Genomic DNA, 23210 nt, shown 5'->3' with positions numbered 1-23210 from the left:
GTGCCTTAATCATCTTTATCATTAAGACACTGTGAGATTGCTTCACCCATAGAACTTGCTAGTCAACATTAGTTACGGTAGTTTTGTGACTCCAGATTGGGTTAACCTCCCAGATTCAGGTAATTATCAGTTTATAAAGTCAAAGAGAAACTATTATAAATTCTGGGTTTGGAGAGATTATGTAACAGGTAAGGTGCTTGCCTTACAACATGGCCGACCCCTGTCCCTGTACTCACCTCCTTTTCTCCCTCTCCCACTCTCCCTCCTTTTCTCCCTCTCCCTCTTACACCTTCCTCTCTCCCTCACTCCTTTCTCTTCCTTCTCCCTCTCCTCTTTCCTTCCCTCTCTCTTTACCCCCCTCTCCCTCTTTCACCTCTCTTTCCCTCTTTCTCCCTCTCCCTTTTACTCCTTTTCTCTCTCTCTCTCTCCCCTCCTTTCCCTCCCCCTTTCACTTCCTTTCTCTCTCTCACTCTCCCTCGCTCTCTCTTTCTCATCTCTCTCATCCCAGTGGCCGGAAAAAAAAAAAGAAAGATTCCCTGTATTCATATAATTTTCCCCAAGCCTTACCAGGCGTGATCTCTGAGCACTGTTTGGGTGTGGCACAAAACAAACAAAATATGAATTCTGATACAAATTCCTTGATACAAAGCAGAACAAAATGTTCTCATCTAGTTTTGGGGTGTTTTTCTTTGGGTGGGGGTGGTCACAACAAGCAATCTTCAGGTGTTACTCCTCCTGGCTCTACTCAGAAATTGCTCTTGGTAAATTCAGGGGACCATATGGGATGTCAGGGATTAAAACCATGTCAGCCAATCAAGTCCAAGGTAAATGGCCTACCCATTCATTGTACTATCACTTTGGCCCTTCACTTCTTGGTTATCTTGGGCTAACTCAATTGCTAAGACATCATCTATGACTCCCTGCCAATTTAGAACCAATTGTGGGACTGGAGAGATAGCACAGTGGTAGCGCATTTGTCTTGCAAGCGGCCAACCCAGGACTGACATTGGTTAGAATCCCGGCATCCCTATGATTCCCCATGCCAGCCAGAAACAATTTTTGAGCACAGAGCCAGGAGTAACCCCTAAGCACTGCCAGGTGTGGCCCAAAAACCAAAACAAAGTAGAGTGAATTGTGCATCTTGGTTTATGCTAAGCCTCACCATTCTGTAGGTCATAATAGAGCAAGCGCCATTTATGACAAGTATTCCACGTTTTCTGAATTACTGGCAGCCTCTGATGTAGGCATCAAAATGGGTCATTGGGAGAAAAATGTGACTTTCAGCAGCACCTGGGGAGTCCTGAGAATCAGAAAAAATTATTTCACGATAACCAAATAGCATGGGAATCAGTGCTCTTAGGTACTGGATAGAAATTGGTGTCGTGGGCCCAGAGAGATAGCACAACGGCATTTGCCTTGCAAGCAGCCGATCCAGGACCAAAGGTGGTTGGTTTGAATCCCGGTGTCCCACATGGTCCCCCGTGCCTGCCAGGAGCTATTTCTGAGCAGATAGCCAGGAGTAACCCCTGAGCACCACCGGGTGTGGCTCAAAAACCAAAAACAAACAAACAAAAAAACAAAAAACAAAAAAAGAAATTGGTGTGGTAGCTTGTTTTCACCCAAAACATGTTGCATTGGTCCTACAGGACTTTTCAAGGACTGACAGTTGTCTGTCATTCCTTATGCCTATCACTAGTTCCCAGACTTACTCATCTGAACCAAGAATAGATCCTAATTCCAATGAAATCCCTGATCTTGTTCTGTTCTGTCACCAACATGTACTCTTATGTTTTGTTCTGTCACCAACATGTACTCTTATGTTTTCAAGTCCCCTCACTGGGACCCTGCTCTGAAGGACATAAACCCACTCAGAACTGTAGACCAAGGTTCTTTAATAGTTCCCTGTAGCCATTTATGCCCTTCATCGTCACATTTAAATGAAAATTTCTCCCCAGCAGAGGCAAATAACAGTGAAGAATATTTGTGAATAGTCTATGCCTGATCAGGAGAGAAAGCATCCACATACCTCTTACTTATATGGGCTTGTATTCAGTAGGATAAAATGCATAAAACTTGAACATGAGTAAGGCAGCACTGTGGAGAACTACCTGTGATAAACAGAAGCCAAAGAAGTTGAGAGGAGGGAAAGGTCATTTCCAGTTTTGTGGTTATGTGAATTGGGTCACACGACAGGGTGGAGAGCTGAAAAGATTTGTCAAGTGGCTAGAGCAGTGGTATTGTGGGTAGAGCGATTGCAATACATGCAGCCAACCCGGGTTTGATCCCTAGCATCCTACAAGGTCCTCAGAACATCAACCAGGGTGACCCTTGAGCACTATGGATGTTGCCCCAAAACAAAGATTTGTTAAGCTTAGTAAATTAGGCAAGGCACCATAACGGGACCATATGGGATGCCGGGATTTGAACCAATGACCTCCTGCATGAAAGGCAAACGCCTTACGTCCATGCTATCTCTTTGGCCCCTAGTTTGTACTTTTTTGATGTTTGTTTTGATTTTAATGTCAAACTCCAAGAACAAACCAGAGATTTAAATTTTATTCTTTAAGCACCAATAATTCACAATTAAGAACTTATCTGAGGAGTCCAAGCAGTTAGAGCAGGTAGAGAACTTAATTTGCATGTGGCAGACCTGGGTTCAATCCCCAGCATTCCATATAGTCCCGAGTGCAGAATAGGAGTAACCCCTGAACAGTGCTAAGTGTGGCACAAAACTGGAAAAGAGAAAAAGACCCTAAAAAGTTTGTTCTCTTCGGGGCTGGATAATATGATGGGTAAGGCTACCTTGCACTCTGCAGACCTGAGTTTAACTCCAGGCATTCCCATATGGTTCCCCTAGCACCGCCAGGAGTGATCCCTAAGTCAGAGCCAGGAATAAGTCTTGAACATCACCAAGCTTTGCCCCAGACACACAAAAGAATTTGGCCTCTTTGGGGACTGGAGCAATAGCAACGTGGGTAGGGCATTTGCCTTGCACACGACCAACCCAGGTTGGATTCCTAGCATTCTGTATGGTTCCCTAGTCTGCCAGGAGTAATTTCTAAACTCGAGGCAGTAGTAACCTGAGCACCACTAGGTGTGCCCCCCACAATTTGCTATCTTCTCTTCCCCACAAAGATGTCACATGAGCATAAAACAAGATGGCAGCCACTTTAAAGTCTCTTTTGTTTGTTTTCGGGTCACACCCGGCAGCGCTTAGGGGTTCCTCCTGGCTCTACTCTCAGAAATCGCTCCCGGCAGGCCTGGGGGACCACATGGGATACCGGGATCCGAACCATTGTCCTTCTGCATGCAAGGCAAACGCCCTACGTCCATGCTATCTCTCCGGCCCCACTTTAAAGTCTCTTTAAGAAAACTTCCTTGGGGCCTGAGAGATAGCACAACTGCGTTTGTACGACCCAGGACCTAAGGTGGTTGGTTCAAATCCCTGTGTCCCATACGGTCCCCCGTACCTGCCAGGAGCTATTTCTGAGCAGACAGTCAGGAGCACCACCGGGTGTGGCCCAAAAACCAAAAAAAAAAAAAAAATGTCCGGGGCCGGAGAGATAGCATGGAGGTAAGGCGTTTGCCTTTCATGCAGGAGGTCATCGGTTCGAATCCCGGCGCCCCATATGGTCCCCCATGCCTGCCAGGAGCAATTTCTGAGCCTGGAGCTAGGAATAACCCCTGAGCACTGCCGGGTGTGACCCAAAAACAAAACAAAACAAAACAAAAAATGTCCTTGCTACCTTGGATCATGCCATTCTAGTCCTCAAAATTCTGAATTGTGAGAAACAGATTCCAGTTCAGTAAGTTCCTGTGGTATTCTGTTATGACATCTAGAACAAAGACAGGCAGGGAAGGATTAGAGGGGAAAGAAGCTGATACGGGAAAACGTTTATTTTGATCAAGAAAAATTAATATATGTAAATTCAACAATAAGCTCAGAAACAAATATAAAAAGAATTCCAGCCAATACACAATACTTTTCTACTATTAACTGTTAAGCCCTATGTGAAGTATTACATATATGTACGTGTATGCAAGAAATGTGTATTTCTTGGGATAGTTTTTGGCCTCACCGGCTGTTCATGTGGAGCTGGAGATCAAGGTCTAACCTGGCCCTCATGCATGCCCACTAGCCTGGTTCATGTAATTTTTTTTTTAATTTTTTTTAATTATTTTTATTTTGGGTCTCTCAGCAACATTCAAAGATTACCCTGGCTCTGCTCAAGAGTCACTCCTGGCAGGCTGGGGACCATATGGGATGCCAGAGATCGAACCAGGCTTAACAATGTGCAAGGCAAATGCCCTTCCCATTGTGCTATTGCTCTGGCCTCTGCAACACACTTTTTTGTGTGTTTTGTTTTTGTTTCTGGGTCACACCCAGCAGTGCCCAGAGATTACTCCTGACAGGCTCAGAGGACCATATAGGACGCCAGAGATTAAGCCTGGGTCAGCTGTGTGCAAGTGTCCTTCCCATTGAACTATTGCTTTGACACTGCAATAAAACTTCAAAAATTTGTTTTTCTTTTTAGGAGCCATGATTTGCAAAATTATTTATAGTGGAGTTTGAGGTATACAATTTTACAGTATCTACTCATGTAAATATGTAAGACTAGAACTCAAACACAAGTCTTTCAAGCATGTTGCTACCACTTATTAGAAGTGCCATTTATTAGAAGGTTTAGCAGCCATCTGGGAGAATAAGGAAGAGTGGGGAGTGGTAAAAATGAAAAGAAATAGAGGAACCAAAGGTTCAAAGGTAAAGTTGCAGCTTAAAAAAAATAACAAATTTTCCTTTAGGATGTTAGTGCTCAGATCTAAGAAATACATTTAGCAGGGAGAACAAGACAGCACCTGAGCTGACCCCAAACATTTAGAGGTTTGTTTGGTGGTGCACAGGGCTTACTCCTGGATCTGCACTTGGGGATCAGATCAATCACTTCTGGAAGAGTTGGGGAATCCAATCCAGGTCAGCCAGATGCAAGCAATAGTACCTGCTGTACTACAGCTCTGGCCCCAGGTGCCCTATGTTCTGGCAGGTGACCTAGAAAGCTTGCATACATCCAGGATTAGAGGAGTTCGGCCACTGTGTGGATCTTCTGGTGGCGGATGAGGTTGCAGTGGCGGTTAAAGCTTTTCCCACACTTGGGGCACTGATGAGGCCGCTCTCCCGTGTGACTTCTCTGGTGCTCAACGAGAAATGATCGCCGGCTGTAGCTCTTTTCACACTGGTTGCACCCATAGGGCTTTTCTCCCTTGTGGATTCTCTGGTGCTGAATGAGCCCCGCACTCTGACTGAAGGCCTTCCCACACTCCTGACAGTGATATCGTTTCTGTATATTGTGGATGCCACGGTGATTAAATAGACCAGAACTCCGGCTGAAGGTTTCCCCACACTCGTTACATTCATAGGGTCTTTCTCCAGAATGAATTCTTTGATGTCGAGTGAGACCTGAGCTTTGAGAGAAGCTCTTTCCGCATTCATCACATTTGTAGGACCCCTCTGTTGCTTGAGGGATTTTCCAGTGCTTCTCTAGCTGACCAACTTCTCCATGTTGGGGATCCTGGTATGGCATTACCCAGCTCTGTTCAGACCATGTTATCCCATATGGCTCTACTCCATCAGGATGTTCTTTCCTTCGCACTAATTCTCTGTCCTCAATCTTGGTCATTCCATCTAGTACAAAAAGATCAGGTCAACATCACGTCAATATCACACTAGCACACAGCAATACTTGGAATGTGATGTGACTCTAATCAGAGCAGGAGTGGACCAGGGGGACAACATCTTTCTTTCATTAGTGTTTGTAAACCTTTTCCGCCAATGGACTAGCACCTGCCTGTGTTCAGGTCCAAAGACCAGCCCTTATATCCAAAACAGTAGTAGGCCGGTGGGCTTCCTTTTTTTTTTTACATCTGTGGACCTTGCACTGATCTGTAGAGTTGGAGTTGAAAAGCATTGCTCTAGGTGACACTGAAGGGGAACTGAAGTTCTTTGAAGAGGACAAAACACCTGAAATTCCTTTCTCCTCCTGTAAAGGGTGCAGAGACAGGCTGTTTATGTAAGAAGATGGCACTTAATCAGAAACCAATTCTCACAAAGCCAATTCTCACAGCAGCCTGCTCTTGGGCTTGCAAAAGTGTTCAGGAGTTACTCCTGGCTCTGCACTCAGTTCTTTGGGGACCATGTGGGATGCCAGGGATCAAAACCAGGTCAACCACATGCAAGATAAATACCCTACTCACTACACTATCTCTCCAGCTCCATTTTTTTGGGTGGTGGGGAGTGCTCACTCCTGGCAGTACTTGGGTACTACTGTGGTTCCCGGGATTGGTCACATGTAAGGCAGGTGCCATAACTCCTGTACTCTCTTGGATTTCTAACCTCAAAACCTCTTGAGAAAATAATTTGTTGTTAAGCTTCCCATTCTGGTATTGGTATGATAGCTTGAGTTAGTGTGGACCATACCACTTTCCCATATTATGGTTGAGGGAAAGATCAAGAGATTGAGAGAGCTGGAGAGATAGCATGGAGGTAGAGCATTTGCCTTATATGCAGAAGGACGGTGGTTCAAATCATATGGCATCCCAGATGGTCTCCCGAGCCTGCCAGGAGCAATTTCTGAGCGTAGAGCTAGGAGTAACCCCTAAGCGCTGCTGGGTGTGACCCAAAAACTTAAAAAAAAAAAGAGAGAGAGATTGAGAGAAATTCAGTTAGGCAAAGGCAGCTGCCTAGAGGCAGACTTTTTAGGTTATCCTCTGAAAGTTCTCCATAGCAATTCCTGAAAGCCCCCCTAAAATACCTCAAGTGCTGAAAGCAGAGAATTTCAGATGATTTTTCAGGGGTAGCTGACCTGCCAGGGTGAAGATGGGGTGGAGGGCAAAGACAACACTTGTGTCAGATACTCTAAACATTGCTTCTATCTAGTTGTCTTCTCATCCATTTCCTGATCTTGAGTTTTTCTTTTCTCATTCTGTCCAGCCAGGTGGGAAATGTTCAACACCAGATAAATCTCATCCCTTACCTGTCTTGCTGACAAAATGGGGTTCCCAGGCAGAGTCACATGAGTTCTGGAGTTCCTTAGGCTGGGACTGAAGACTCAATATAGTCTGTTCTCTTACAGACACTTGTCCATGTCTGTGCGTTACCATCTGGGGACAAAGAAAGAAGATTTGACTTCTGAATAAATGAATGCTTTTTTAGGGGAAGGGGGAACTCACCTAGCAGTGCTCAGGAATCACTCTTGGTAGAATGTGGGGGAACAATATATGGGGCCAAGGATCAAATCTGAGTCAGTTTTATGCAAAGCCAGCACTTTAACTGCTGTGTTATCTCTCTGGCTCCAGAAATGGTCTTAAGAAACACTGCTCAGAAAAAAAGCAGGACAGACTATATCTAATCACCAACATCAAGCAAAGCTGAGGCAACAGAGCAGGTCCTTTGTGATGGTAGCCTTATGCTCGAAGACCAGAACACTGGAGAGACATGGGTCTGGAAGCAAATGTCGACACAGGGAATAATCCATATACATTGAAGGGTTCAGAAATTCCAACATGTAAGCCTTCCACTCCTAAGAAGCCAGTATCTCTGTGGAGGAAAAGTGGAAACGCAAATCTGGGATTTTTATTAGGAAGAACCAGACCATACCCTGGAATGGAGAACAAATGGTCTAAACACCAATCCCAGGTGCTATAAAGAAGTTTCTAACCAATAAGTAACAAGGCATATACTGAGTGGGATGGCACCCAATTAATCCAACAGACCTTGGTAACCGACATAGACTTGTTCCCTTGCAGACTTCCCACCCTACCTCCTGGTGGGGTTCATCAAGTTCTTTTTCCAGGTCTTCCAGCAGAATGACAGCCTCTTCCCCACTCTCTGGACAGTGCTCCCTTACCCAGCCCTGAAGTTCCTTGGGTAGGATGGACAGAAATTGCTCCAGCACTAGTAGATCCAATATCTGTTCCTTTGTACTCATGTGTGGCTTCAGCCACTGGTAGCAATGCTCCTGGAGTTGGGTAAGAGCCTCCCTCGGCCCTGGGGTCTCCTGATAGCACAGTTGCCGGAAGCGCCTCCGGAAGGTTTCCCTGGCCATTGGATAGTTGCATTTCAGCAAGGACTCCTGACTTTGGCGGTGACCTGCGGCCTCTACTTTCTCAATAAATTCTTCCCGTGCCTCTGGAGCTAGCATGTCCAAGGAGGATCTATTCATCTTGACCTTGAAAGCTTTAAAGATATCCTTAAGCCACCTCTGGAGGTTCTCTCCTAAGCAGACAGAAAAATCAGTTTACAAAGAAAACTGACAAGAGCTAATGAACTGATAACAGAAGCAACTGTCACAAATGTACTGCTCTTTACTGACAGCAAAGTGGAGACTCGAGACTCAGTGACTCAAGGATGGAAGCAATGGAAACGGAAGGCCCTGTGTAGAGGTTTTCAAGTTCCGAGACCTGGTTTCAATTCTGGTTCTAATATGTATTAATTGTGTGACCCTGCACCAATTTCTTATTTTGTTTTGGGCTACACCCAATGATGCTCAAGGATTACTTCTGGCAGTGTTCAAGGAAAATCAGGGGTTGAGCCCATGCTGGCTGCATGCAAGACTAATGCCCAACCTGCTGTATTATCCCTCCAGCCCTTTCTTTTTCTTCTTTCAGGTTTTTTTTTTTTTGAGGTGGGGGCTACGTTCCAGTCATTTGCGCTCTCTCCAGCCCTCAATCTGTTCTTAATATGAAAAAGAAATAGCAATAATACCTTACAGTACATGGAGGTATTAGGCAACAGAGTTCACACAGAACGATTATAATATTCAGACAATATCTAAAAGTCAATGTACAAAAACAATGAACATATTGTTTCTATTTTGGACTAAGTATAATAACATTCACTGAAACTTTCACATGAGTTTTGTAAAATAGCTTCACAACAACCATTTCACAGTTACTATCATTTTCACATAAGTTACTGGAAAGGAAAACTTAGGTAGATTAATTCCAAATCTTGAGAGCTTTTTTACACAGCTCTGCAACTTCCAAAAGAGAAAATAAACTTTTCTATTTTTGGGGATCCACATCCAGTGATGCTCAGGGGTTACTCCTGGCTATCCATTCAGAAATAGCTGCTGGCCTGAGGGTCCATATGGGAAGTCGGGGATTGAACCCAGGTCTATCCTAAGTCAACTGCATGCAAAGTCCTACCACTGTGCTATTGCTCCAGCCTGTAAAATCAACATTTTTTTTTCACTGTGTGACCCGCTTCAGTGCACAAAGCCCACTGATAGAACCAGGCAATGGTTTGGGGCCATAGCTTGCTATGGCATGGAACACTATGAGAGGCCCAGGGGGACGGACCTGCCATAAATCCAAACCCATGCATAGAAAAGCAACATTTTTAACACTGACTACATGCTTCCAGAAACTACATGCTTTCAGACATAGATGGCAATGATCTTATTTTCTTGATTATTCCAGTTTAGGTAATGGTTAAAATACAGTCAACTATTATAGACAACTCTAAAACCTAACAATTACCCTTTACCTTATGACTTCCCTTACTGTGAGCCTTCTTTGCGAGCACTGCGTTAAGAACCCACAGAAGTCACAGGAAGCAGCTTTCTGCTCAGACCCCGACACTGTCTCCAAAATGTCCCGGTAACTCAGGCAGAGCAGCTAGATCCCACAATCCAGACTGTGGTGAGCAGGGAGAGTACTGGAATCCCAAAATTGGGGTAGAAGGAGCATTGGGAACCCCCTTTAACTTCTGTCCAATATGCTTTTTTTTTTTTTGGTTTTGTTCTGTTTGGGTCAGCATTTAGGGGTTACTCTTGGCTCTGCACTCAGAAATTACATCGCGCGTGTGCAAAGCAAAAGCCCTGCTGTAGGTCCCCAATTCATCTGTGACAGACAGAACTCAACCCGGTGACTTGTGTAGGGTCATGATGGAGGAGCGAAGGGAAGAGGAATCTGCAAACTTCCTTAACTTAAAAACTAGGAGCGTTCACTGACTCTAAAAGCACAAACAGGCTCTGCAGATTCACTTTAATTACCTAGATACATTATTTTAATAAAATAACCATAGATAATATAACATATCCTGGCTTTATGTTTTTAAACTTATTTAAGAAAATACATCACATAGTTGACACTATTGATCATCATACATTTGTTTCAGGAAGACCAAAGGCAAGGTTATTAAAAATAAATAAAAAGAAAAAAGAAAATAGAAAAACTAAAGAGATAGAAGAGAAAGAAAAGCTGGAGAGATAGCACAGCGGTGTTTGCCTTGCAAGCAGCCGATCCAGGACCAAGGGTGGCCAAGGTCCCCTGTGCCTGCCAGGAGCTATTTCTGAGCAGACAGCCAGGAGTAACCCCTGAGCAACGCTGGGTGTGGCCCAAAAACCAAAAAAAAAAAAAAAAAAAAAGAGAGAGAAAGAAAAGAAGAAAAAGTCCAGTAGCAAGTATATTTTTGAAAATTATTGAATCACCAAGGAACTCATTAAAGCCCTAGCAGAAGCTTTAGTAGGATCTTTTCTTTTTAAGGATAAGAGTTAAAGAAATACAGTAAAAACAGTGAGAGTGGCAACTGTTGTTTGCATAGGCCCAGCAAAAAATATGGGGGAAATGGAAAAAGAAAAAGTCTTTCAAAATGTGCCAGAAATAAAGTTCTGCAATTGATTTCAGCCAGACCTTTATCCATTCCCAAATTTGGATTTATAAATAATTTTGCTATAAGAAATATCATAATAAATGGAATAAAAAAATGAATCCTCCTAGGAAATTACTGAATGGACTTAGAGATATCAGACATAATACATTAAAATAATGTATTGTCTTAAATTGGACTCAGAATATCCGATTCTTTTAAATAATACTTGTCACTGATGGAAGCTAGAGCTTACCTATACAAATTAGTATGATACTGTTTGCTATATTTTAGACCATTTCAGAATCAATTAGTAATGTTTGTTTACTATATAATAATAATCTGTTTAGTATTTTCGAATAAGTTAATCTTGTGAAATATTAAAAAGAGAAACATGCCAGAATTGCCCAAATCCAGACCCTCCCTCCCCACCACCCGGCGACCCACGCATGCGCAGTCGGCGGTTGCCAGGCAACGCGACGACGCTTCCATGTCTCAGTCTCCTACAGCTGGACCACGCCAGGAAGGCCAGGACGGTCTCGGCGCCGCGAAGCACAGCCCCCGCCCGCACCCCAGCTCCGCCTCACCTCCCGCACCCTTTTCCAGCCGCACCCACCCAACCCCGGTCCCCTGGGCCGACTCACGGGCCGCGTAGAAGACGAGGAGCGAGAGGGCGCGATTGGCCCCGGCCGGGGTAACAGCGTCCACGGGATCAATGGCCGGAACGGAAGTCCCGCCCTCACGTCAACCGGCCGACGGGGGCACTTCCGGCCTCTCTAGCGCTCTACGTCTCGTTCTCTATGGTTTTCACCTGGCCTCACCCAAGGGTCAATAGCTGATAACTTGACCTTCTACTCACCAGGGGAACCTTAGTAGGTCTGTGACCCTCCCCGCTGCACAGATGCTAATTCGAAAACTCATATTAAACTTAGAAGTTTACATATTGAAAATGAGAAATGAAATGCTATCATGTTCCCCTCCCCCCTTTGCCCCGTTGCCTCCTTTGAACAACTCTTGACTGGTGGATATCATTGTGTAGACTGTGCAGTGTTTCCATCATAGCAGGTATTATGGTTGTGCATACCTATATATTTTTAATATAATTTTTATTTTGATCATAGTGGCTTACATATTGTTGACAATAATATTTTAGGTTATACCTATATATTTTTATATTTAGCTTCTTCACTTGTATTAGCTTTCTTTAAATAATTTTTATTGTGATCAACATGAATTACAAGTCTTTCACAGTAATATTTGAAGTACATAGTGACGTTGAATAAGGGGTATTCCCACCACCAGGGTTGTTCTCCCTCCAACCCTGTTCGCATTTTTTTAACTTCATCTTAGACATCTGTCAGTCACATCCAGCTCATTTAGAAGCTGCATAATAACACATAAAGCATACTTATGGCCATTTATCCTGGTTCTTCATACAGGAATAACTGAAGGGAAAAGAGAGGCTATGGGTCACGGTGCAACAGGTAAGGTGCTTGTGGCCATTCCAGGATCAATTCCTGGCATCCCATATGGTCCCTTGAACATCACTAAGAGTAATTCTGAGTGCAGTGCTAGGAGCTATCCCTGTGCATTGCTGGACTTAGCCCCAAAGGGATGTGGGGCAGCAGGAGCTGGAGAAGAGTTTTGAGGGACTATCTGCTTATAGCCCCAGCAGAGATCTAGTGACTTAATAACTGTATTTATATTTCTTATAGTTTGCTGAGATTTATGCATATTCATGAGGAAGAGTGTCAAGCATGTGAGATTGAGAAATATAAAATAAAATGAATCATGCACAAAAAATGAAAAGCTATCTGAAGGTCTGTTTAGTAAGGGAAGGAAGCTGCAGGTCAAGAGAACCTCCACTATGTCCTTTCCCTTGGCCAGTACCATCAGCCCAGGGCCTGGGGCTCTTATCAGTCCAAATGTGCTCTTAAAGTTATGTCTTGCCCAGATCTGAATCACGTACTAGTGCCGCTTCACCCAGATCAAAGTCATCGCACCCTCACACTACAAGTCTCAGTTTTATTTCTGTTTTTCCTGACCCCAGAGAGTCCTAAGTCGTCTGGAGGAAAAAGAGAAGGGGCAAAGTATAAAGCCATCTGACACCCCCTACATATAGATAGACATCTTCCTTCTTCCCAGCTTTCTTGCCTTTCTTCCCTTTTATTCTTTATGCATGAAAGTATTCTAGATTTTTCTGATTTTGTTTGGGAACAGTGCTCAGTTACTCCTGACTCTGCTTAGGAACATTCCTGTCAGGCTTGAGTAACCAGGGGATCCTTGTTATTCAAGCAACAACTTGTTACTTGTTGCTCCAGTAGCCTCAAATATATGGGTGTCCAGAATAGAAACTGGGTCAGCCATGTGCAAGGCAAATATCCTAACAGGCCCCGAGTCATGAGGTTTTTTTTTTTTTTTTTTTTTTTGGTTTTTGGGCCACACCCAGCGGTGCTCAGGGGTTACTCCTGGCTGTCTGCTCAGAAATAGCTCCTGGCAGGCACGGGGGACCATATGGGACACCGGATTCGAACCAACCACCTTTGGTCCTGGATCGGCTGCTTGCAAGGCAAACACCGCTGTGCTATCTCTCCCGGCCCGTCATGAGTTTTTTTTTTTTTTAACATAATCTAGATGTAAGTGTTTCCATCAGATATGAAATTTGCAAATACTTTTCTCAGCCTGAGGCTTGCTCTTTAACTTTTTTTTGTTTGTTTGTTTTTAGTTTTGGTTTTTGGGTCACACCCAGCTGTGCTCAGGGGTTACTCCTGGCTCTAAGCTCAGAAATCGCTCCTGGCAGGCTCGGGAGACCATATGGATGCCGGGATTTGAACCACCGACCGTCTGCAGGCAAGGCAAACACCTTACCTCCATGCATCTATCTGGCTCCCTTGCCCTTTAATTTTAATAAGTTTTTTTTAAAGAACAGACTTTCAGTTGAAGTAATATTTTTAATTTTATTTTATTGAAACCATGGTGATTTACAAAGTCCTTTATAGTTGAGTTTCAGAAATACAATTAATCAGTGCCAATCAGTGTTCACGTCTCTCCACCAATACCAACTTTCCCCAAGTACATCTCATACTATTCCTCCTTTCTTCAGCCTGCCAGTATAACAGGCCCATTTTATATTTAGATTTTTTGTTAAAGTTTGGGCCTCTTGATTCCATTGTTGTTGCCTTTGGCTTGGATATTTAGTTCTGTCCTTTTTTAACTCCACCAATGTGCCTGAGACTGCTTGGCTCCTGGCCCCCTTCCTTTCATATTTGTGTTTCTCCCCTTTCTCCATTCATTTTCTTTCTCCTCACTATATTCTGGAGTCAACTTGAAGTAGTTTATTATGTATGTATTTATTTAGTATGTCTGTTATGGCTTCTGCTTTTGGTCTCCCCATTAAAAATACATACCTGGGGCTGGAGGGACAATCAAGGCTAAAAAGACACTAGCCTTGCACTGGTTCAATCCCTAGCACCCTCTATAGTTCCCTGAGTATCAGCAGAAGTATTTCCTGAGATCAGAGCCAGGAGTGATCCCTAGCATTGCCAGATAGGACCCAAAACTTAAAAATACATATCTAGTTCAAATTAATGAAGAATTTTATCTTATATATTTATTGTGTGTGTGCACTGGGGTGGTGGTAAAACCCAGATCTCTGAATGTAAAGCAGGCTCTTTCCTATTAAACTACAGCCCCCTCCCATCTCAAATTTTCTTTTAGAAATGTTACAATGGTCATTTGCATTGCCTCATAGGTTTGAGTATGTGAGTTCAACTCCAGCATCACACAAATCATGAAATCAAAATTTAAAGTTTGAGGTTTCATCGACATCTATGAGTCATTTATTCTGTTTGTGTGTGTACCAGCAGGTGGGAGGGCCCTTTTTCTAATACTGCTTAGGGGACAACTCTCCCCTCCAGAAGATTCATTGAATCCCTTGTCCTTTGTGGTCAAACAGTTTAACCCCTACAACTATGCGTCTCTATAGGCAAATTTGACATTTAGTATTTTTCAAGCTGTGCTCAGAGCTTACTCTTGGTTGTGTGCTCAGGGATCACTCCTGGTGGTGTGAGGTGTTTGTGTGTGTGTGTGTGTATGTGTGTGTGTACCTATATATGTATATATATAGTGTCAGGGATTGAATCCACATATGCCTCATGAAAGGCAAGTTCCTTATCTACCTGCTGTGCAATTACTCCCCAGCTCTTGAGACTCTCAGGAGCTGTGCCACTCATAGCTTGGTCCCTGAAAGCAAGAGTCAAGACATTCAAGGCGAAGGCATTTCAGGTTATAAAGCAATGTCTTCTGTGCTGAAAAAAAAATGGGGTGGGTCTTGAAGAATTCAGAAATTATTGGCATTAACTCTTTTCAGGGTGTAAAGGGATGGGAGAGCCTAGAAGTAGGGCACCACCCCAAATGGCTTTCCATCCTGCAGGAAACTCTCCTTACCTACCCACCTACCTACCCTCCCATTTACCCACCCAGAAGCAAACAGCTGTATTTACCAGACAAATTTGGCAATTGGTAAAGATAAAATAATTGTTCTTTCTGTGAAATGCCAGTTGGGTATCAACTGATAGACCCTAGAGCAGGGGGGGGGGAGTTGTGTGGTCGTTTTCTTTACATTGGTCACCCAATTCATTTTCTTTTATTTCCATTTCTTGAGGGGAGGGGCCCACACCTTGCCCATGCTCAGGAGTTACTCCTAGCTCTGCATTCAGGAATCGTTTCTGGCAGGCTCAGGAGACCATATAGGATTTTGAGGGACCATCTAGGATGTCTGGGGGATTAAATTGGATGTCGGGGACCCTCTGAGCTATCACTCTACTTCCTATTTTTATTTCTTAAAAGAAAAAAATTGGGCAAAGAGGCCTTGCAAACTGTACTGTGGGGGCCTCCCTGGATCCTTCCCGGCAATATGCACCCACCTTGGCCCAGGATAAATGTTCAGATCCATGATCGGGTCGGGCACCCTAAAACCCCTCTGTACTAAATGAGGGGTCACACATAGAAGCGAGGCACAAGGCAGCTTGTGGGGTGCAGGGGATGCGGCTAATACTGTTCCCTTTGCCTGCACGAGCCGGAGCCGGGCTGCCCCGAAACCTACGCTCGCAGGGTCCTGGAAATCGACCCCTTTCCCTCAGTCCCATCCCGGTGTGAACTGGGGTGCTCGAGGCCGGGTATCCCCCCGGGAGTGCGGAGCCGGCGCCGAGCTTCCATCTCGGGGTCCGACTGAAGCGCAGCAAACCCGCCCGCTCTCTCTGGGAGCAGCGCAGACCCAGAAAGTTCCCCCAGGACCCCAACTTGGGGGGAAGCCCAGCAGGGCCTGTGCAAAAAGAATTTGCAGAATTTGCAGAATTCAGCAGAAGGGTCCTGAATCGGGGACCCCTCACCCAAACCCGCTGGCCTCCCCTCCGGCCTCCTCCGGAGCTGTCATCAGTCTACAACCCGGGTCCCAGTGCCCAGGATCTGGGTCACTTTGCAGCGCTCAGGGGTAACTTATAACTCTGTGCTTGGGGGATCATTCCTGGCAGGCTCAGGGGACAGCATGGAATCGAACCCTGGTTAACCACATGCAAGGCAAACGCCCTACCCACTATGTATCGTTCTGGCCCAACCCTATAGTTGTTTATTATTATTATTATTTATTATTTATTATTATTATTACTTAAAGAGAATTTTATTTCAAACATTTCTAGGTAATGCCATGGTCTTGCTCGGGAGAACTAGGCATCTGAGAATCAGTCAATTAAAATAATCTTATTTCTCTATGTGAGAAGTAATGATGATTTGAATCCAATATTTCATTTTCCATCTTTCTGATCTAAATATTTACAATGTCTGAGATCACAACAAGTGAGTTTTTCACCTCAAAACACAAAATGGTTCAATCAGTATAAAATTAAAGCCCATGAAATATTTTAAAGAATTTTTAAGGATTGTGTGTGTGTGTGTGTGTGTGTGTGTGTGTGTGTATGAGTGTGTGAAACATAATTTAAAAAATTCAGTTAGTTGTCTGTGAACAAATTAAGCTCATGCTTCCTAAAAATCAGCATAGGGAGGAGTAAGGAAACGACTGGATGAAATGCTAAGTAAAGAATTTGTTTGTCTTCTTAGCTACCTTGAGAGCAGAGTCAAAAAAATAATTTTATTGGGAAGGGGAAAAGCTCAACGTTTTGTCAGAGAAGGAAATGCCCCGTTGACAATTTTGCACTAAATAAAAACCAAACCAAACCAAAATCTAATAAAAAACCAAACCTCCCCAGAGGAAAGATTTATCACTTTTTGTCAGAGCTCAGATCTGTCTTATAATTATGCTCCTTTCCCTGCGCGTTGCAAATTTTGCTCGTTTCTTGGCTAATGCGGAGTCCTAGGGAGGAAGGGTAAATTAAGCGGCGTTATTTCACAAGAAAAAAAAAATAGCAACACCAGTTTTGGGGTGCTAGGTAGGAAATTAGGAATCCCGGCAGCCCAGGGGGGGTCCAAATTGGTTGGATCCGAGCCTCCCGGGAGCGCCCCGAGACTGGAAGCCCCTAGATGCGCTGACCTGAGTCCAGAGGATTTGCCAAAAGCGCTTTAAACTTTTTGCGCATCGCATCAGTTTTGTGCCGGCTGAGAAACAGGCTTGGGCTAGGATTAAGATGATTCAGAGAGTGCAGACATCCAGGGAAAAACTTGGCCCAGGATTTCTGCAGGGAGGAGGCGACCAGAAAGGGAGTATTGCCATGTGACGAGGTGGCCGAGTGGTTAAGGCGATGGACTGCTAATCCATTGTGCTCTGCACGCGTGGGTTCGAATCCCATCCTCGTCGGTGTCTATTTTGTGCCATGCACTCAAAAAATATTTTTATGAAGATCCCGAACTTTGGCTTTCCGTGTTGTTTTCAAAGGAGTGTTGTATTATGCTCTTGGGACCATCACCGGCAGTCCTCAGGGTCTTACTCCAGCACTCAGGAATCTCTCCTGGCTGGCTGGGAGGACCCTATGGGATGTTAGGGATGGAACTCGGGTCAGTCCCTGCAAGGCAAATGGACCTGCCTGTTGTACTTTCTCTCTGGCTCCCTATTACGTTTTAAAACTTTTTCCTTTTAAGTATTAACGGACGGTTTTGGTTTTTTTTTTTAAATATATCCCAGTAGCCTATTGTTTTAATAGGTGCTTCTTTATTTTTATCTTGGAAATGAAGTTGGCATAATGGTTTGTTGCTGTTGTTGTTTTTGCAATTCTGAAAAAACTGACATGAAAAACCTTAAAAATCCTCAAGGATGTAGACCGATTACTGGCTGCAAGTTAAAATTTGTACATTTTGTAAGTTAAACGTACTTTTCAAGATGCAAATTTTTGTTGCCACAGTTGTTTATTATTTATAGTCACTTACTTTCCAAAAGGAACAATTTTCCAACCCCTCCCCAGTTAAACACAGAGGAGGGACGTCAGAGTGAAATACTCAAGACATGAAATGGCACAACTCTGGTGTTTACTCATGTATAGGGCAGAGTTCCTTCTTAGTCATTTTCTCAGACTAAGCTGAGAGGTACCATTTATATGATGTCTGATTCATCATCTACCTCAGGGCAGTGGAAACCCTTTCCATGGTGTTCTATAACAGTGATAATAATAATAATAAACTATGATTAATTATATGATTATATAACTATACACAATATATAATATAATTAAATATTATCATATATAATGAATTACTGTTTTGTTCTTCAAGCTCCTGTCTATTTGGACCACTTTCCTCTCAAAAAATGCCTTCCAGCCTCTCGCTTCCTTTCATTAACCTTTGGAGGATCAGGGCTATAGATTTCCGTTTTTTCTTATACACTTACTTTTTCTTATATACTTACCTTTTCTCAGTGGGAGGGGGTCATGCATACAAATATATTTGAGTGCAACCTTCTTATTCCATGACGCAGAGCAGACCCAATCTGCTGCCTGCACTGGTCCTGGTATATTAATCCCTCTCCCTCTTCATCTGCTTATTTTTCTTGACCCTTCAGCTAGGAGGCATTTTCAGTGACCTCATTGCCCTGGTGCTTATCTCTCTTTTTTTCCCTCCATGGAAAAAGGAGACTGAGGCAGAATCACCAGGTGCCCAGTGGAATTACTATTCAAACTGGAATATCTCAGTTTAGTAATCTCTTTAGGAATTTGTAGTTGCAGGGACAGGAGAGAGAGAGTCAGCAAGTATACAAGGAAATCAATTTGCACATTGAGTTTGAGAAAACCAGCTTGATTACTACTACTACTACTACTACTACTACTACTACTACTACTACTACTACTACTACTACGAGAATCCAGATCTCCATTATGGCAAGAATTGTTCACTAAATATCTCTTCTCTTCTGAGCACAGGCTACATGTAGGGTGTTTGCTGTTTAGAGAGGAAGACAAGCATTTTCAAAGTTGAGCAGCTGAAGGGACAGTGCAAAGGTTAGGGGACTTGCTTAGCAAGCAGCTGTGCTAGGGACCCTGGGTCCAAATCCCAGGAATAAATATATATATAGTTCTCTGACCAGCTTTTGCTGGAGCCCTAAAACCGAGGAGGAGAAAAGAAAAGCAAAACAGGAGAAAATCAGAAAATACAAAACAAACACACTTTATTAATGAATATATTAAATTAAAAATAGCATTATATTACATTAAAAATATATGTCTTTATGAAAGAATAAAACATTAAAATGTTGTATATACTACTAAATGTTTTATATAAATGTTAATATTATATTAGTCTATTATATTATGTTTACAAAATATTATTTTGTAAATACATGTAAATATTATGGATGATATATAATGTTTTTGTTTTTGTTTTTGTTTTTTTTTTGGGTCACACCCAGCAGCGCTCAAGGGTTACTCCAGGCTTTGCGCTCAGAAATCGCTCCTGGCAGACTGGGATGCTGGGATTCGAACCACCGTCAGTCCGGCTGCATGCAAGGCAAATGCCCCACTGGCAGTACTACCTCTCAGGCCCCGATCTATAATGTTTAATATTATATAAATAATGTTACATATAACATCAAAGAATATAACAAAGAACTACATTTAAGGAATGCAAAAGGATGTAGAATTGGGAAAGCAGAGAATTGACCACTTTAGGGTGATCAGAAAACATTGAAATAACAGATGAGAAAGTGAGTGAAAATAGGGCGGCGGGTTTGAAATGCAATTTTGCAATCACTGACGCTTTGCAAGCAGGGGAAGGAGAAGGGGATTGGGGAGGCCCCGGGGGGCCTTTTCTCAAAACTGCAGCGACCTTGAGGGCCCCTGGGCCCCAAATCTTCCAGGGAAAGCACAGGCCTTGGGTAAAGGTGAATTGGACCTCCAGCTGCGTTTTAAAGATTCTCATTTGTACAGACTATTTACAGCTTTGGTGATGGCTTGGAGCGGGTGTGGGGCTTCAGCGGCTGCAGTGGGAGAAGGGGTGTCCACCCACCCATCGAGTTTTGTTTTTTTTTGGGACACACCCAGTGAGAGAGAGAGAGAGAGAGAGAGAGAGAGAGAGAGAGAGAGAGAGAGAGAGAGAGAGAGAGAGAGAGAGAGGGGGGGGGGGACCCCACAAAAAAAAAAAAAGAAAAAAAGAGATTTGGATCTATACTTACACCATACACAAAAATTAATTCAAAGGGGAACAGAAACTTAAGAGATTAGATATATTGAAGAGCGTTGGAGGCACTTACCAAGAATTGTATTGTAAGCCACGATCCATAAAATAGAATTAAAAACAAACAAAAAAGGCAGAAAACTGGCAAAGGGAATATAAAGAAAAAGAAGCAAGTGGGACTTACATAAAGTGGAAAAGTGTCATCATAAAAAAAGAAAGTAAGAACCGGAAAAAACTGGGGAATAAACTATAAACTGACTACAATAAAAAGATGCAATTAGCACGTAATTCTTTAAATAAAGAACTAATATTCAAAATCTATATATAGGTACAAAACTTAGAGCAGCAACAAACAAAAACACAGTAACCCGATCAAAAAATGGGGAGAAGTGGTAGATCCTTCCACGAAGGAGACAGAAGAATGCTTAGAATCATATGAAAAAATGCCCAATGTGACACAGTATCATGGGATAAAATGAACCCAAAGGAGAACCGGTGGCAGCTCTGTCCTTACAGCACAAAAAACTAAAAACAATTGTGGGTGGGCCTGTGGCAGAAATGGAACCGTCGTGGTGGGATGCCACCGGGTCCACCATTCAGCCTATCTATCATATACCATATATATCATAAATAAATATTTAAATATTTAAAATATTTCCTCTGGGGAAAAGGGAAGGAAAAATCGAGGGACCCAACCCGGTTGGTCCGTTTCACAGATCTGGATCCAGTTTAGATCAAAGCTAAGGGCCTAGTTTGTGACTTGTGATCCCCGCTGGGTTTCTAGCCAACTTACATACAGCACTGAGCAGACACCCCCATAACCCCTCGGGGCTCCCCAGCCTCTGTCAGAAACTAACAAAGAAACAAACTAACAACAAGGACAAAAAGTTATTATTTGAAATCTCACCTAAAATGCACCGAGCATCAGCCGCTCATCACTGAGCAGAGCCCGAACCCCAAGAGCCCAACCCGGCTCCCCAGGAGGCCCAGCTCATTGGTAAACCTTTTCTGCAACGCCCTGGTTCCGCCCCCAACCCATCCACCTCCATCACCCATCGCGACCATCCTCAGCCCGTCGCTCCCATCACACATCCAACACTCGTGGTCCACCCTCATCCGTGGTCCCCAACCGCCTGTGCCCCAAGACCCGTGCGGAGTTGTCGGTTCTGGCCGTTGAAACCGAATGCAGACACAACTGCGGAGACCTAAGGGGAGAAAGATGGGGTCCACCCCACCCCGTCAGGGAAAGGTTTCTGATTTTCGCCCCTTTCCAAGTTGTGCGTCTTGTGAGTGAAACATATGAAGAAGAAGGGGCCTCGTTCATTATGATTTGGACTGTCCTGAGCATTATGTTTGTTTATTTATTTGTATGTGCCAGTTAAATGGTTTTAAAGCCTTCTGTGAAGAACTGTTCATCTCCTCTCGCCATGTTCGGGATTCTTTTTTGGCAAATTGAGCTTTGAGAATGCTTTCTATATCTTGGAATTTAGCCCTATTTAATGTTGCGACTATTTTTTCCCAGTCAATGGTTGGTTTCTCTCTCTCTCTCTCTCTCTCTCTCTCTCTCTCTCTCTCTCTCTCTCTCTCTCTCTCTCTCTCTCTCTCTCTCTCCTCTCTCTCTCTCTCTCCTCTCTCTCTCTCCCTCTCTCTCTCTCTCTCTCCACCCCCCTCTCCTTCCCTCTCTCCCTCTCCTGTTTTCTTTCGCAGTACAGCTTTTCAGTTGTCTATATAGCGAAGCTCTGAATAATCCCAGTCGTCTAACATACAAGTAGACAAGGATATTGTAGTATTAACACATATATGCATATGGATACATGTATGTAGCACAGCTACTCAGACTGGAGAAACGAAATCACTTAAATTGCTGAGATTTGAATAGAATTGGAGAGTTGACTAAATGAAGTGTGTCAAAGAGAAAAAGATGAGACACCCTGTGAAACAAAGACAGAGTTTAGATAATTCCTAGTGGAAACAATCCAGAATTGTGACCTCAGAGTGCTGGGAAAAGGGGTGGGGGTAGGGAATAGTATCTTATAATAAACGGGGTGGGGGGGCAGGCTCTTTGGTGGCAGGTAGGGAACAGCCACACTAGTTTTTGTTTGTATTTTTGTTCTTGGCTACACCCTGCAGTGCTTGAGTGTGACTCCTGGCTCTGAGCTCAGAAAATACTCCTGGAACCATGCAGAATGCCCAATTGATCCTGAGTGCAAGACAAAAGCCTACCCACTATGCTATTGCTCTGGCCCCAGGAGTGCTATTGTTAAAAGGAAATCATTTCAGGGGCCTGAATTTCCTGTGCTCAGAGCCAGGAGTCATTCCTGAACAGCACAGGGTATGGCTCATAAACCAATAACTAAATTAAAAGTAAGTTTCCGATGAAACTACGCCTGCCCAGTGGGGCCCGACTGTGAAAAATTGTGAGTGCTGCCTGTGTGTGTCTGTCTACTGTCCTGTTGCGTGAACCTCTTGGGAGTGGGCCGAAAAGAGGCTCCAGAAAACTCGCTCTCCCAGAGGCCAATTCTAGGGCAGGAATGCCAAGGAACTGCTCCATGACGTGAAAACTGGCTATACTTTGCAGAAGCCAGGTCCTCTGTTTGTGACGCCAGGCTGGGAAAATCCACGAAACTATGCCTGCCCAGTGGGGCCCAACTGTGAAAAATTGTGAGTGCTGCCTGTGTGTGTCTGTCTACTAACCTGCTGCGTGAACCTCTTGGGAGTGGGCTGAAAAGAAGCTCCAGCAGAGCACTTTGGCTCCGCTTCACTACGCGGCCGTGCGCTCTTTCTAAGGAAAGAACACCATTGCAACAAGTAGAAAAAAATCACACTAAGAACTGTGCTGGATCACTGAAGCCCAGCATTTCTCTCTGGACTGTCTTCTCTGCTGCGTGCTCGGACCTAAGATTTGATCCTGTGTGAGGCTTCATCTATGGAGGACTCCCCTCCCTTGAAGGCAAGT

The 23210-nt window shown here is 43.8% G+C and overlaps 1 protein-coding gene and 2 non-coding genes across 4 annotated transcripts in view; 1 reads left to right on the top strand and 2 right to left on the bottom strand.

Moving 5' to 3' along the window:
* Positions 1 to 4988: 4988 nt before the first annotated feature.
* LOC125996038 (zinc finger and SCAN domain-containing protein 9-like) overlaps positions 4989 to 23210 on the bottom strand; it is a 46577-nt gene continuing 28355 nt past the window's right edge. The window contains exons 1-3 of one of the 2 annotated variants that reach the window (XM_049764998.1): positions 7815 to 8251; positions 7029 to 7155; positions 4989 to 5680 (exon numbers count right to left, since the gene is read on the bottom strand). In XM_049764998.1, the coding sequence (XP_049620955.1) occupies positions 5073 to 5680; positions 7029 to 7155; positions 7815 to 8216 (1137 nt within the window). In that variant the 5' untranslated portion in view covers positions 8217 to 8251 and the 3' untranslated portion in view covers positions 4989 to 5072. Of the gene's footprint in view, positions 5681 to 7028; positions 7156 to 7814; positions 8252 to 23210 lie in introns of those variants that run through there. The other variant, XM_049765000.1, reaches the window with a different exon arrangement.
* LOC125996860 (small nucleolar RNA SNORA42/SNORA80 family) lies at positions 9245 to 9377 on the bottom strand. Its single transcript, XR_007491524.1, has one exon. It is a non-coding gene; the product is annotated as a small nucleolar RNA SNORA42/SNORA80 family (small nucleolar RNA).
* Positions 17372 to 17453, top strand: TRNAS-GCU (transfer RNA serine (anticodon GCU)). Its single transcript has one exon. It is a non-coding gene; the product is annotated as a tRNA-Ser (tRNA).

The sequence above is a fragment of the Suncus etruscus genome, chromosome 18 (genome assembly GCF_024139225.1).
Source record: "Suncus etruscus isolate mSunEtr1 chromosome 18, mSunEtr1.pri.cur, whole genome shotgun sequence".
NCBI classification, from domain to species: domain Eukaryota; kingdom Metazoa; phylum Chordata; class Mammalia; order Eulipotyphla; family Soricidae; genus Suncus; species Suncus etruscus.
The sequence above is the reverse complement of the archived record's forward strand: the minus strand, read 5'-3'. Positions and strand labels throughout refer to the sequence as shown.